At 36.6% G+C, this 14,823-nt stretch overlaps 1 protein-coding gene across 3 annotated transcripts in view; it reads right to left on the minus strand.

Moving 5' to 3' along the window:
* Nucleotides 1–14,823, minus strand: part of FH (fumarate hydratase) — a 29,931-nt gene that overhangs the window by 12,872 nt on the left and 2,236 nt on the right. For 2 of the 3 annotated variants that reach the window (XM_064477211.1, XM_010992074.2), the window contains exon 2: nucleotides 4,053–4,187. In XM_064477211.1, coding sequence (XP_064333281.1) covers nucleotides 4,053–4,187 — 135 coding nt within the window. Of the gene's footprint in view, nucleotides 1–4,052; nucleotides 4,188–11,476; nucleotides 11,645–14,823 lie in introns of those variants that run through there. The other variant, XM_010992073.2, reaches the window with a different exon arrangement.

Below are 14,823 nucleotides of genomic sequence, written 5' to 3' on the forward strand. Positions count from 1 at the left end.
AAGACTGCATGTAAAACAATAACTTAAGTAACACTACGACCCTAAAATGCTTAGAATGTAGAGGAACATTAAAGATAGGTATATAAAAGATATAAGGTATACTAGATGAAGATAAGCATATAAAAGCCAAGAATCATCATTTATCTACTTGTTCAGAGAACCAAACAAAAGCAAGTACATTGATTTTTCATAGATATGTGTGTATGCCCCACACACTTATATACACATACTCACACATACACAATATATCATTCACCCTATTTTTAATATGACATTATAACATGTTTTTATTTCATATATTTAAAAATTAATGATAATCATTTCACCAGCCTACTTCATTATTTTCTCTTATTGGATCCCATGCTACATTATAATTTTTCCTTCTCTTTAAAAAAGTAAAAATAGCAAATAAAATAGAGGTAGCAAAATGGTGCTGGGAAAACTGGATAGTCACATGTACAAGAATGAAACTGAACACTATCTTATACCATACACAAAAAATGAACTCAAAATGGATTAAAGACTTGAACATAAGACCTGAAACCATAATACTATGTTTATTGGTGGTAAGCTCCTTGACATCAGTTTTGACAAGGATTTTCTGGATAGATCCAAAAGAAAAGGCAGCAAAAGCAAAACTAAGCAAATGGGACTACCTTAAACTAAAAAGCTTCTTCACAGCAAAGGAAACCATCAAAAAAAATGAAAAATGAAACCGATTGAATGGAAAAAAAATACTTGCAAACCATATATCAGATAAGGGGTTAAAATCCAAAATATATAAAGAACTCGTACTAATCAATAGGAAAAAAAAGTGATTAAAAAATGGGCAGAGGATGTGAATAGATATTTTTCCAAAGAAGATATACAAATGGCCTATAGACACATGAAATCATCAGAAAAATGCAAATTAAAACCACAATGAGATATCACCTCACATCTGTTAGAATGGCTTTTATCAAAAAGATAACATATAACAAGAGTTTGCGAGGATGTGAAGAAAAGGGAAACCTCGTGCACTGTTGAGAGGAATGTAAACTGGTGCAGCCACTATGAAATACATTATGGAGGTTCCTCAAAAAATTGAAAATAGGTGTACTGTCTGATCCAGCAATCCACTACTGGGTATTTACCTGAAAATAAAAACACTAATTCAAAAAGACACATGCATCTCCATGTTCATAGCAGCATTATTTAAATAACCTGTGGCCATCAATGAATGAATTGATAAAGATGTGGTAAACATACAATGGAATATTATTTGGCCATTAAAAAGAATGAAATCTTGCCATTTACAACGTGGATGGATCTTGAGGGCATTATGCTTAATGAAATAAGTCAGACAGAGTAACACAGATACCACATGATCTCAATTTTATGTGGAATTTAAGAAACAAAACAAACAAACAGAAAACCAAGCTTACAGATACAAACTGGTGGTTGTCAGGGGTAGCAGGTGGATGAAATGTAACGAAGAGGTTAATAGGTACAAACTTCCAGTTATAAAATAAGTAAGTCACGGGGGTGACTTACAGTACAGCATAGTAACTACTGTTAATAATACTGTATTGCATATTTGAAACTTGTGGAGAGATTTTAAGACCTCATCACACACAAAATTTTTTTTGTAACTACATATGGTGATGGATGTTGACTAGATTAATTGCGGTGATGTACACAAATACTGAATCATTATGTTGTACACCTGAAACTATATGTTATACATAAATTATAGCTCAATTAAATAAATAATTGAATAAATAAATAATATAATGGGATTATATATTTAACTGCTAATTAGTATGAAATAGTTACTGATTGGGTATCATTTCATCCCAAAGCCAAAAAGCATATTTTAGTTAGTCAGTAAAGCCTGGACACTCCTCTCGGAATAATTTTTTTTTAAACCCAGAGTTCTATAGACCTAAAGATGATACCTTCTGACATATATATATTCATAAAACCGTATGTCAAACCCTTTTAGTTTGCAAATTTTTCGACATTCTACACCGAAGTACCTCACCAAATTTAAAAGGATCAACTGAGTAATTTTGATGAGGTTTCAATGAAGTGATACCTGGTTTTCCATAAGAAGTAAAATTATGTGTCCTTGTCAAAATTAATAATACAGACTGTGGTTTAGATAGCATACCATATCTGAATGGAAAAAAGAGAAGGAAGAAAGGAAGGGTAAGGAAGAGGGTGGTAAATTAATAAAAAAGAAGCTCTAGTCTTCAGAGGGAAATAAAAGTGGAAAACAAAAAGTAAGAAGTAAGACACACTGAACCTGGGCCACACAGAGGATAAACTGAGGGGCAAACAGGAAAGGAAATAAAAACAGAACATTTTTATTTTGAATTTTAAGAAATTAAAATTAAAACATTATGTTTTACCCAAACGAAATGGAGAAAAATGGCACATGGCATTATAAACTTTAAAACTTTACACATGAAAACAAATGAGAATTTATATTTCTACAGGAACACTGTAGTCTAACCCTAACCCTAACCCACTGCCAGCCAAAGTCATAAACTAATGCGAACCAACTCTGGCTCCTGGAATCAAGTGACTGAGCCCACAGTGTTTGTGGGCTCATAAAAATGAAAAAGGGTCACAGCACAGCATTTCACTGAACACAATGGTAAATGGATCATGAGACAAAAGAAGGGTCTCATTACTCTTCATTTACTCACGTTAGCAGTTCATGATCGTTTTTGGTTTTGTTTGTCTATGGACCTCAGGTACAAAGGGTTGGGTTTAATCATACTACTTAGTTCAAGGCACATAGAGTCTGCTTTATATTTAATATAGTTCAGGAAATTAATCCAGATGAAGCCAAATGTGAAAAAACTGACAATGCATGTATCCATCTTTCACAGACACCTGTCCAGATCCAAACAACTGCCCAGCAGCAGCAATCACACACCCCTGGAACCACACACCTTGCTAGTTGAAGAAGGAAAATCAAAACACGAGCCACGCTTATTCCAATCAATACTGGTTAAGACTGATCTCTCTCATCTCAGGAGCTGAACTACATGAGAATATTTAAAGATCAGCTGCTGCCCTCTGTCACTCAACCATGTAGTCTGATCCTGTTTACCTCACCATTAAACTGGCTACGGGTGGCCGTAACAGAGATATTCTTCTAAGAAGATTCTGTTGCCTCTTGTAAAATTGTATGAATCTGTCAAGTTTCAGTCTTGAAGCCTTAGGAATGAGCTAATTTATGAAAGTTAAAATTATTATAAGATAAAAGTATATTTAGAAGATAAGTGTTAAACAGTATCTCACCAGATGAAGCCTGGTTACTTCCAGGCTTACCTGCCTATCCTGCATTCCTGCACTGACTATTTTTCATACTCCAACTGGGCTCCAGTAGGTTCTGTAATATATTTCATCAGTTCTTTTCACAGTTTAACATCTCTGAAATCAGGATGCATCTTACAGTCAATGACATGCCACGACTTCAACTGACAGTCTTTTTCTTCCTTAGTAGTACATGTCAGTTCTGACTGAGGCCATCTTAGATTTAACGGAATATGGTAGAATGTTTTCTGATCACTAAATTATTCACGTGGCAGTCAACGAATACTTATACATTACCTATTATATGCCAGACATCATGACAAACAGTATTTTTATGAATTTGTATTTACTTTTCTAGAAACTGAAGCCAAAACAATAGAAAGTATAATATTAAAGAAAAATCTTTTTCTTGTAAATAAGTTTTAAAAATCAGTAAAAACAAAAATTTTATCAAAATTAAAAATGTTCACAAACTGCAAAATTCTAATAAAAATATGAAAAATCCAAGCAAGAGTGAAAGATAAATCACTTAGTTCTATCAAATAAAAATCCAAAATATTCAAAATCACAGCTCAAAGTAATAGTATACAAACTTCAGAAAGTTCTCAGACCTTTTAATAAGAAACATATTATTCACAAAGCCAGCTCTCTAATAACTTTACAATTTAACTCTGCAAAATACTAATTTTTAAGGTAAAATGACCCATTCAAAATAAGCCAACATTTCCACAAAAGCCACTTACTGGCATGCGTTCTGTCACACCTCCAATCTTAAAGTTCATTGTAGATCTCACAGTCTGGGCACCGTAATACTTATCATTTGGGACCTTGAGCTCACCAAAGGTATCATATTCTATCCGAAAAGAATTTTGGCTTGCCTAAAGATAAAGACAAGACACTGTTAAACCTTGAAAAGAAACCAAGTATCAAGAGAAGTAGCGTCATACAAGGGAAACATCACGTAAGGGAAAATAAACCTCAGTAAGCACCCAAAAGACAAAAAACTTCATTCTGATTTTCATTCTACTCCCCCACCTCCAGCTTTTTTCTTGAGAAATTTTTGCCACACAAGTTTATTAATATAGATCTTAAAGATACATTATAGAGTTTATATACTATGCACATGATAAATACAAAGAAAGCTTTTGAAGTAAAAATAATAATCTTTTCTAATTTAGGAGTATGCCTATTATTGGTCAAGCTCTGACCACTTCAATGTACTTAGGTTAATGTCTGTTTTATTGGGAACTTTGGAAAGTGACCCAAGAATGATACTTTAAAATTTGTAACTATTATATATTTAAAGAAAGCTCAACTGTGGTCTACAAATATTGTGCATGAGAGAGAGCTTAGAGCAAGCTTAGAGCAATACAAACGGTCCAGGCTTTGCAGTGAGACAGCCCATCACTTGGCAGCTGTGTCACTGTCAACAAGCCAGCTATTCTCATCTATAAATTACAGTAAATGTACAGACAAGGGGACTGGGCTAGCCAGTTCTTAATCTTTTCAAGGTGATGGAACCTGTGGAGAATATGAGTAAAGCTATGGATCCTCTCTCTAGAAAAATGACCATAAATTCATAAATGATCTTATGTAAGATTTTAGGGAGTTTATAGCCTGAAGCCAATCCACTCTCCAGGACAAGAACCCATGACCCAAAATCCCTTTCATGGAGAACCTAGGATTCTGCCAAGTACAATTTATACTAATTAAGAAAACAATAAGACATTTGGAATTTATATATGATACTTTATATTAAGCAGGTTTCAGATACTCAGAAGTTTAATTAGTGTTCATCTTGCATTAATTATAAAATAAACATGGTCAGATGATTCAAAAGATTTAAAAATACCTAGCCAAGTATTTTATTTTAGGAAACAGTCCTCTGAAAAGGAAAAATTTAATTCTGTAGTTGTCCCCTGGGACTAGATTTACAAAACCCTTTATATGTTATAAATCCTTTTAGATTGCATGCAAAGAAAAATATACTGTACGTAGTTAGAAATATAGGAGTATAATCTACGAGGTATATTTTTTTTTATGCCTAAAAGTCTCCAGAGGAGGGGAGTGGTCAAGATGTCCAAGTTACAGAGCAACTACTGATGAGTAAGGCCGGAAGATTAGCAGAGAAGATCTTCCACAATTATAGACATAAAGGAACCATGGCAAATGGGTAGGAGGAGTGGAGACACGATAAAATCAAGACCTAAACCAGAGGTGGGCGACCCACAAACTAGAGGATAATTACAATTGCAGAGGTTCTCTCCAAGTAGCAAGAGGGCCAAGCCCCACGTCAGGTTTCCTAGCCCAGGGGTCCTTCTGGGAAAAAGAGCCCCTAGAAATTTTGGCTTTGAAGGCCAGTGTGACCTACCTTTGGCCAGAGGGCTGTGAGAAATAGAAACTCCACTCTTGAAGAGTGCACGTAAAATCTCATATGGACTATTACTCAACTATAGCTATAAAAAGAATGAAATCTTGCCATTTGTAACAACATGAATGGACCTAGAAAATATTATGCTAAGTGAAATAAGTCAGACAGGAAGACAAACACCATCTGATTTCACATATATGTGGAATCTAAAAAACAAAACAAACACATAAAATAAAACAGAAACAGACTCATAGATAAAGAGAACAAACAAGTGGTCGCAAAAGGAAGAGACACAGGAGGATGAAATAGGTGAGACACATTAAGAGGCACAAACTCTCAGTTTTAAAATAAGTCAGTCATGGGGATGTAACGTACAGCATAGGGAATACAGTCAATAACATTATAGTAGCTTTTTATAGTGACAGATGGTAACTAGACTTATGGTTATCATTTTATAATGTATAAAAATATCAAATCACTATGTTGTATCCCCATTAAAAAATGGGCAGAAGACCTGAACAGACATTTTTCCAAAGACATCCAGATGGCCAACAGGCACATGAAGATGCTCAACATCACTAATCAACAGGGATATGGAAATCAAGGCCACAGTGAGGTATCACCTCATACCTGTGAGAATGGCTATCATGAAAAAGAACACAACAGGGATGTGGAGAAAAGGGAACCCTTGTGCACGGCTGGTGGGAATGTAAATTAAAGCAGCCACTACAGAAAACAATACGTAGGTGTCTTAAAAATCTAAAAATAGAACTACCATATGACCGAGCAATTTTACTTCTGGGTATATATCCGAAAAAAAAGCAAAAGTACTAATTCAAAAAGATACATGCACCTCAATGTTCATAACAGCATTATTTACAATTGCCAAGATATGGAAGCAACCTAAGTGTCCATCAACAGATGAATGAATAAAGATGTGGTACATATATACATAAAACGAAATACTACTATTCAGTCACAAGGAAAAGAATAAAATTTTGCCATTTGCAACAACATGGATGGACTTGGAGGGTATTAATACTAAGTGAAATGAGTCAGACAGAGACAAATACTGCATGATATCACTTATAAATAGAATCTAAAAAATACAACAAATGAATGAATGTAACAATAAAAAAGCAAACTCACAGATACAGAGAATTAGATACAGAGAGCTAGTGGAGAGGCATGGTGGGAGAAGCAAGATAGGGGTAGGGGATTAAGAGGTACAAACTATTATGTATAAAATAAGCTACAAGGATATATTTTAAAATATAGGGAATATGGTCAATATTTTATAATAACTATAAATGGAGTATTAAAATGGTGAACTACTATATTGTACACTTATAATTTACATAATATTGTACATCAACTATACTTCAATAAAATGAATAACTTTTAAAAAATCACTATGTTGTTTAACAAGAACTAACATAGTGTTGTAGTTATTGTTGTAGTCAAAGTGTTGTAGTCAAAAACAAACAAACTGATAGAAAAAGAGATCAGATTTGTGGTTACCGGAGTGGAAAGCTAAGGGTAAGGGGAATTGGATGAAGACAGTCAAAAAGTACAAAATACAAAAATCCCAGCTACAAGATAAGTAAGTACCAGGGATGTAATGTACAACATGATAAATATAATTAACACCGCTATATGTTACATATGAAAGTTAAGAGAGTAAATCCTATGAGTATTCATCACAGGAAAAATTTTTTTCTATTTCTTTAGTTCTGAGTCTATATAACATGGATGTTCACTAAACTTATTGTGTCAATCTTTTCATGATGTATGTAAGTCAAATCATTATGCTGTACTTATAACCGCTGTATGTCAATTATATTTCAATGAAAATGTAAGAAATAAGTCTGCAGAGGACTGGCCTAAGCAAATAAGGAGAAGCCAATAAAAATAATCATTTACTGTGCCAGATAGCAAGCACTTTTTAGGTATCACCTTATTTGAATTTCACAATCGCCCTTGGAGATTTTACTATTATTACTCCCATCTTAAAGAAGGAGACACTGAGGTTAGGAGAGATTAAATAATCTCAGTAGATACCCCAACAGCAGCAAGGTGGAAATACTCAAATTCAGGACTGTCGGATTCTAAAAGCCATTTGGATTAACTTTTTTATCACTTCCATAAACCAAAAAACAGAGGGAGTAACTCCAGATTGGTCCACAACAATTGCTACCCTGAATAAAAGAATAAAAGAATCTGAAGATGTGGAGCTAGTTTTTCCCCAGAGTGTGGTTACACTGACACCACTGCACACCAACTTGCAGCTGGGGTTTTATATCTCAAATGCACGAATAAAAATACTTTGCATAATGATCTTTGTTTTGAATAGCAAGAAAATATCCTTGTATGTTAAAATACATTGGTGCAATACCATTATCAATGACAACAGATGGGCACATAAGCTAGGTTGTGCCTCTCCATCACCTTGTTATAAGACAGCAAATAAATGCTTGCTCCAAAGAAAGGAGACTGGTTTCAATCAGTCATTTGTGCAATCAGGTTCAATTTCTTAAATTTATATCACCACTTTTTGTGTTCAAAATTATTATATTCTCACCATAAAATAGAAGTAACTCTGTCACCTACATAACAGGTTGTTTTGATAAAACTCTGCAAAGTTATCTGGAAAGATCTAAATGAATAAGTTTTAACTATGTTCTTCAGTTTAAACTTCAGAAAAATTTAAATTCCAATTCAAGAAACAACAGCCACAATCAAATTCTAGGATCTTGACATTGACCATTAAAAAAATGCAGATGTCAGTGGTGGCTGAAATCATAATCTCAATAAATACTTCAAAAAATATACTTCCTGCCCTTATAGTGATAAAAATAAACACCCCAGATTTGTAACAACAAACAGTGTAGTAGCTTCGCTAGCTAATAACAAACTATTCCAAAAAGCCAGAAAGTTCTCCCTTTATTTAACCCAGGACATACATAGGTCGCACAGAAGTCTGTAGAAAAGAAACAGAAGCAATGCTGTAAAGCATGCTGCAAGGCCCCAGGACTCAGAGAAAACCTGCTGGAGGAGGCAATGCCTACGCAGGGCTGGTGTCTGTCAGACAAGCACAGACACGCAGGTAGAGGACCAGTGACCACAATCTCGTCAAACGTTCTTTACAAGTACCTACAGAAAGAAAAGCCTTTACACTGTGCATAAACACACGTGTATACTCACACAAGCCTAAAACAAAAATTCTGAGACACGATTTTACGTCCTGTCCTCATATTTTCTACTCTATGCTACTCTGTTCTGTCAAAAGACCAATGCTGGTTAACTGCCCACTGCATTGATTTCTCCACCCACTAATGAGTCCACTTGAAGTCCACCTTTCATATCCAATAATTTAGAGAGCAGAATTTCTGGGAAAAGTTTAAAAATTAAACTCTTGAAAGAATGTAACCAGCTAGGCCTGGGGCAGGCACAAAAATCCAATTTTCCAATGTCCTGGAAGATGCATGTTCATTTACAATCACTTCCCTTCCCGGAGAAGCATGAATGAATAAAGTGTCCAGTGTTCATTGCCATATGATTGTTACTTGGCTCTAGAAATACCAAGAACTATCACCAGCCACTAACCCCAGGAACCTCAGGAAATGGTGAGGTGTCTCAAAATTTGCAAGCCAGTCTAAACCAGAAAGGCCAGGCAAAAAAGATGTTCCCAGGTACGTGTAAGGTGCCCTTAACCAGATCATGGTACCCCCTAAAGAAAATGTAAAATGCCTTTCAGATTCTCAGTCTAATGTGGTTTAAAGAATATTTCTGTGTTCAAGAAAATCCATTATCATTTCTCAGGCAAAAAGACTCTCTTACGAGATAAATACCCAAAATTTGACTTCATTGTGTTTGGGTTTTCAGTTTCTTCCTAGAAAAAGTCTTTCTGGTCTTAAAATGTGGGGCGACCACCAAGTCTTGAAATATTGACAAATATGTAATAAATGGCTTATTGATATTGTATTGCAATATAGACTAAGATATTATCTATGTTTCCAGACTTTATGGCCATCCTGAAGATAATAAAGGAAATTAAGAAAAATAATTTTTAAAAATATAGGGCTTCCTTATCCTCCATGCTGCCAAGGTGGTATCATAGCTGGGCTCCATTATATATTCTCACTCTCACTGTACTTCTTCCCTTCAGTATCACATTGTAATCAGCTGTGCATGACTACTCTGCTTATTTAATTGCTTGGTTTATTTAATATCCCCCAGTAGCCTCTAAACTCTGCACCCACCGTGACTGTTTTATTCACAGCGTTCAATATACAGCGGGCATTCAGTAAATGTAATCTTCCTATTGGATGAACGTTTATGTGTTCTTTTAAATAAAAGGCAACAGGACATTTACGGTTATGTGAATTTCTTAAAACTAGTAACAAGAAAAACTTTCAATAAAATCAACTCAGAGATACTGGAGCTAAGATGAGAAGGCAAAAGATGTATTTAGAATAACGAAAAAAATCTATCCTCATCTGACGTTAGCTAACCCCACAAACTAAAAGCAAGACAGGGCTATTTTTTGACATTTACAGGAGAGATTCAGTTCTCCAGTTTCCTCTTCCCTTCTACGAAACACTAAATAAGTGAAAAATAAATAAATTATTAAAGGTCCTAAAATGCACTAAAATAATTAGAGCAGGGAGTTGCAGAAATACAAAGCACCCCTGATTTCGTAGTTTCAGGTACAGTGATGTCATCAAATTACCTTTAAGTTTATATAGTCCAGAAATGTCTTGGGCCTCTGAAATACCTTAGATGGAAGCAATCATTTAATAAGCACTCATCACATCCCAGACTCAGTCAAAAGTATTTTTACAGGGGCAATCTTACTGAATATCTGTAATTATTTTCATTTTACCTGTAGGCACTGAGGACAAGTACAATCTGCCCCAAATCCCAACTCTGAGCAGCAGAGTAGGGTCTGAAGTCACACCTCTTTTAATGAAAGCTCAAGTTACACAGCACAGTGAACAGTGAATTATTATAAGTCTTCCTAAACTAGCATTTATTTCCCAAACTTTTCCTGATAATACACAGGTGAGCATATGTATTCAATGCTTGTTCAAGTCCAAATTACGGACAGTGACACTCTAAAGAGCAAAAGGGCTCAGGTAAGTCAGGGTGTCAAAACCTGATACTGGACCTTTAAGTTCCTTTGAAATCTTACAGAATAAACAGCGCGGCTGCAGCTGTAGCTAGGTCCCACGCAATTTCCTGCAACGGACTTCAGGACACTCTGCCCATGTTTCACATTTCAGGGTTTTACAAAAGTTGAGTGGAGAAAACCAGCTTAAGCAACTGAATAGCCAAATTCATAAAAAGCAAACTCCCTTAGGTTCACAAGAACCTTCAACTCCGCCTGGAGTCCTAAGCGCAGTTCCTCGCACCACGGTGACCCAGCAGCCAGCTCAGCCCCCCAGCAGCAGAGGCGGAGCGGCCCCCTATGGACACTGTCCCATCGTGGCGCTGTCCGCTCCTCACACCGTCCACCCCAGCACCGTCCCGGGGGCAGCCGCCGCGGGCAGGGGCGCAGCAGCGAGCGCAGCTGGAGCCGGCCGCCGCGGAGCGTCCGGGGAGGGACCCGGCAGGCCCGGCAGGACTCTCGCCCAGAGCTGCCGCCTGCCTGAGCGCCCGCCGGGCGGAGGAGGCGCCCCGGCCGCACAGCGCAGTTCGCACACGCAGCCCAGTACCCAGGACGCCAGGGCCGGCAGGCGGGAGGCCTGAAGGTCACCGCGGCGCGGCCAGGGCGGTCGAGCGGCACGAGCTCACCATTCGAGCGGCGTTCGAAGTCCAGAGCGGGAGGACAGCCGCACCACGGGGACCCGGGCCAGGGCCGGGGGCGGCGGCTGGAACCCGCGAGAGAAAACGCGAACGCGCGAAGAGTCGGAGCGCGCGGTCCATGGCTCCGAGGTCCGGGTAGAACTTCCGGGCTCTCTGGCCACGCCTCCGCTCTGGCTGTCCCGCCCATAGGCCTCACTCAAATCCAATCAACAGCCTCAGAATGGGCTGATGCAGCAGGACCATTAGCCAATGGCCAGTGAAGCGTTGAGGGGCGGGCTTAACTTCCTCAGCGTGGAGCCCTGGGATTCCTGGGAAATTGGTGGGACGGGAATGATGGGGCAGAGGGTTCGTGGTGCCCCTCAATCAGTGTTACCGTAGCTAACGGAGAGCTAGGTATTCGCTGATGAGTACGTTACTATTTAGATGGTGGCCTGTAGACTAGAGAGACTTTATTTATTCATTTATCTATCATGTACTCACTCATTACATGTTCTTTCTATTGGCTCTTTTTTCATCCCTTCCAGAGTATAGAAACTTTGGAAAACAAAGCATAGAGAATGAAATCATAAATATCCATTAAAAAAAAACACTGATAATTATTCAGTTATTTTAACGTCATTTTGAGGACTGTGAAGTTTCCTTTCTCTTAATAGGTACTTTAAGAACTCTTTAAATATAGTGCAGAAGATATCCATAGTTACAGGTGATTTCGGAATTTTTCTTTTGCATTTAGGTTTTCCAAGCCTTTTTTGCATTGATAACATATATTTTAAAACTAAAGTCATATTGTTTTAATAGATGATGACAGAAAAGCAGGAACGGATATAAAATCAAACCGAAACCACAATTTTATCTTTCCTTCTCTCTTCTTTGAATTGCTTGGAACCAGATGACAGTTAATCAAGAGAGAAACCCACTGGATGATATCCAGAAGTCAAAAGTCCAGGACCTGCAAAGCCAAGCTCATTAGAGTTAGTCTCTGTCAAACCTGTAGGTAACACATTTTATGTTATTTTGTGGCTTATGAATTTGACTCATATATTTAAAATTTGAAAATTTAAATGAGAGCATAATAGTTGGATTAGAACATTCCAGAACCCCCCACCTCTTTATATTTTAGTATCTCCCCCGTCAAATAAACCAAGATTTCTTTATATAATGCAACAGTTTTAGAAAACAATGAACCATCCATCCCATATGTTTATGCATTCCACCTTCAAAAGACAAACAACATAAGTCAAAAGGCAACACAACTAAAGTTTAGTGTGAAGATAATATTGTTAGTGTTGTCAATGGTTTGACAGAAAACTAGAGAAACAAGCATTTACTAACAATTACTATCATTTTCTAGAAAATGCTAACTAACATTTTGATGTATTTGCTTCATACCCTTTTAAAATAAAAGAAATAACAAATTACTAATAATGAAGTGACATTTTCTTCCCCATATTCCCAGATACTATCATTTTTTAATATAATATTCACCAGTGAATTTTTTGGTTTGAGTATTGCTATGCAAACAATGGTTTTAAAATTTTACCTTAAAGTTTTACTGTTTTAAACTGAATTCCGTTTTTAACATCTAGTCATGCTTTTTTTAATTTGTAGTATTCCATCACATGAATTTAGCACATTTTCTTAATCACATTTTCTTAATAATCTTTTTAACTTAACAGTATTTCATTGAATGAATATAAAACATTTTATTTATACAGTTTCTTAATGAAGGGTACTTTTTGCTATTACACACAGTGCTCCAATGATTTCTTCATAGGTTGGCTCTCTTCACTGAGTAATATCACTTTATTTCTGTTACTTGTTATTTTAAACTCTCTTAAATATTGATTTCTATGCCAGTTGTATATTGGTTACTATTTGCCTGATGTGTTTCTCATTTTATTTTATATAATTCTGTTTCATTTTTATTTTGAGTTTAATCTTCTGTTTCTACCATACAATTTAACTTAAAATGTTAACTGATAGACTTTTTATAAATGGACTATTTTAATCCCTTTTAACAGTCACCTATTGATACATGTTATGATCCAGAAAATTTTCTAAGCACTTTATGTGTATTTATTCTTTTAACAGTCAAAACAACCCTATGAGGTAGGTCCTATGATTATTCCTATTCATAGAAGAGAAAAATTGATGCCCAAATGCATCCTATTAGCCCACAATCTTTACTATGTTGCGGGCATGGTGTGAGATTCATTTTCTGCATCATTATTAATATTTTTCAGGAAATAGAGCCTGGCACTGCAGAGTGATTAAAAATAATTTCTAAAAAATGAATAAATGAGTGTGGAAAATGTATTTTCCGAAGAGAGTCACGACAGTATCTCCCATCCCATCTGCTTGTCTGCAGTGTGACTTTGTCACAGGTGAGTTTAAATAGTATCTTCTCCTTAAATTTAGGCTGGACTTATGACTCCCTGATAACCAATAGGATGTGAGAAAAGCGACTACTGAAGGTAGATCAGAAAAGGCTATGCTCCTTCCTCGTGATCCTCTGGAGATGTTTGCTCTGTGGTAAGCCAGCCACCGTGTGAAAAGTTTGACTGCCCTGAGACATTTATGCCGGAGGGGCCACAGTCAACAGCTGTAGCTGAGCTCCCAGCTGACACCCAGCATCAATTCTCAGTCATTTGACTGAGCCATCTTGGATATCTGGCCCAGATGGACTCACATAACTAAATCTGTCACTGAACCGAGCTTGGGTCCATTTGTCTGTGTACAGTAAAGCTAGTCCACTGACACTCGGTTGTGGTGAGGGTAAGTGCAGCATTTATTGCAGATGCCAAGCAAGGAATACAAACAGCTAATGCTCAAAAACCTGGTTATGTGATAAGCTTTCTTGCAGTTTTGATTGTATGTGATTTCCTACCTATTTCAGTAGGTATTCGTGAAAATTATTTCACATGTAGATGTTTAAAAATTGGAAACACCCAAATGTCCATCAGTAGTAGGATGGATAAATGAAAACAAATGAACTAAAACTCCATGCAGTACCACAGATGGATCTTAATTAAGAAGTGTAATATTGAGAAAAAGAAGCAAGTTGCCAAGAAAAAAAAACCCAGTGTGAATTAATTTATTAGGTGGTGGTGTGTAGTGAGGGACACGTGTAGACTTCTGGGGTTCTGGCAGTGTTCTTTTTCTGAGCCTGAGTGATGAATACATGGGTTCTTGCTTTACAATAAGTTATTGTACTCTACACTTGTGTTTGACATACTTCAGTTTTTTTGTGTTACAGTCCACAAAAAAAGACAGTTTTCTGTATACTGTCATTAAAGAATTCTTGAGCTTATGTTGAATGTGGAAAAGTGTGTAAA

The sequence above is a fragment of the Camelus dromedarius genome, chromosome 21 (genome assembly GCF_036321535.1).
Source record: "Camelus dromedarius isolate mCamDro1 chromosome 21, mCamDro1.pat, whole genome shotgun sequence".
Lineage (NCBI taxonomy): Eukaryota > Metazoa > Chordata > Mammalia > Artiodactyla > Camelidae > Camelus > Camelus dromedarius.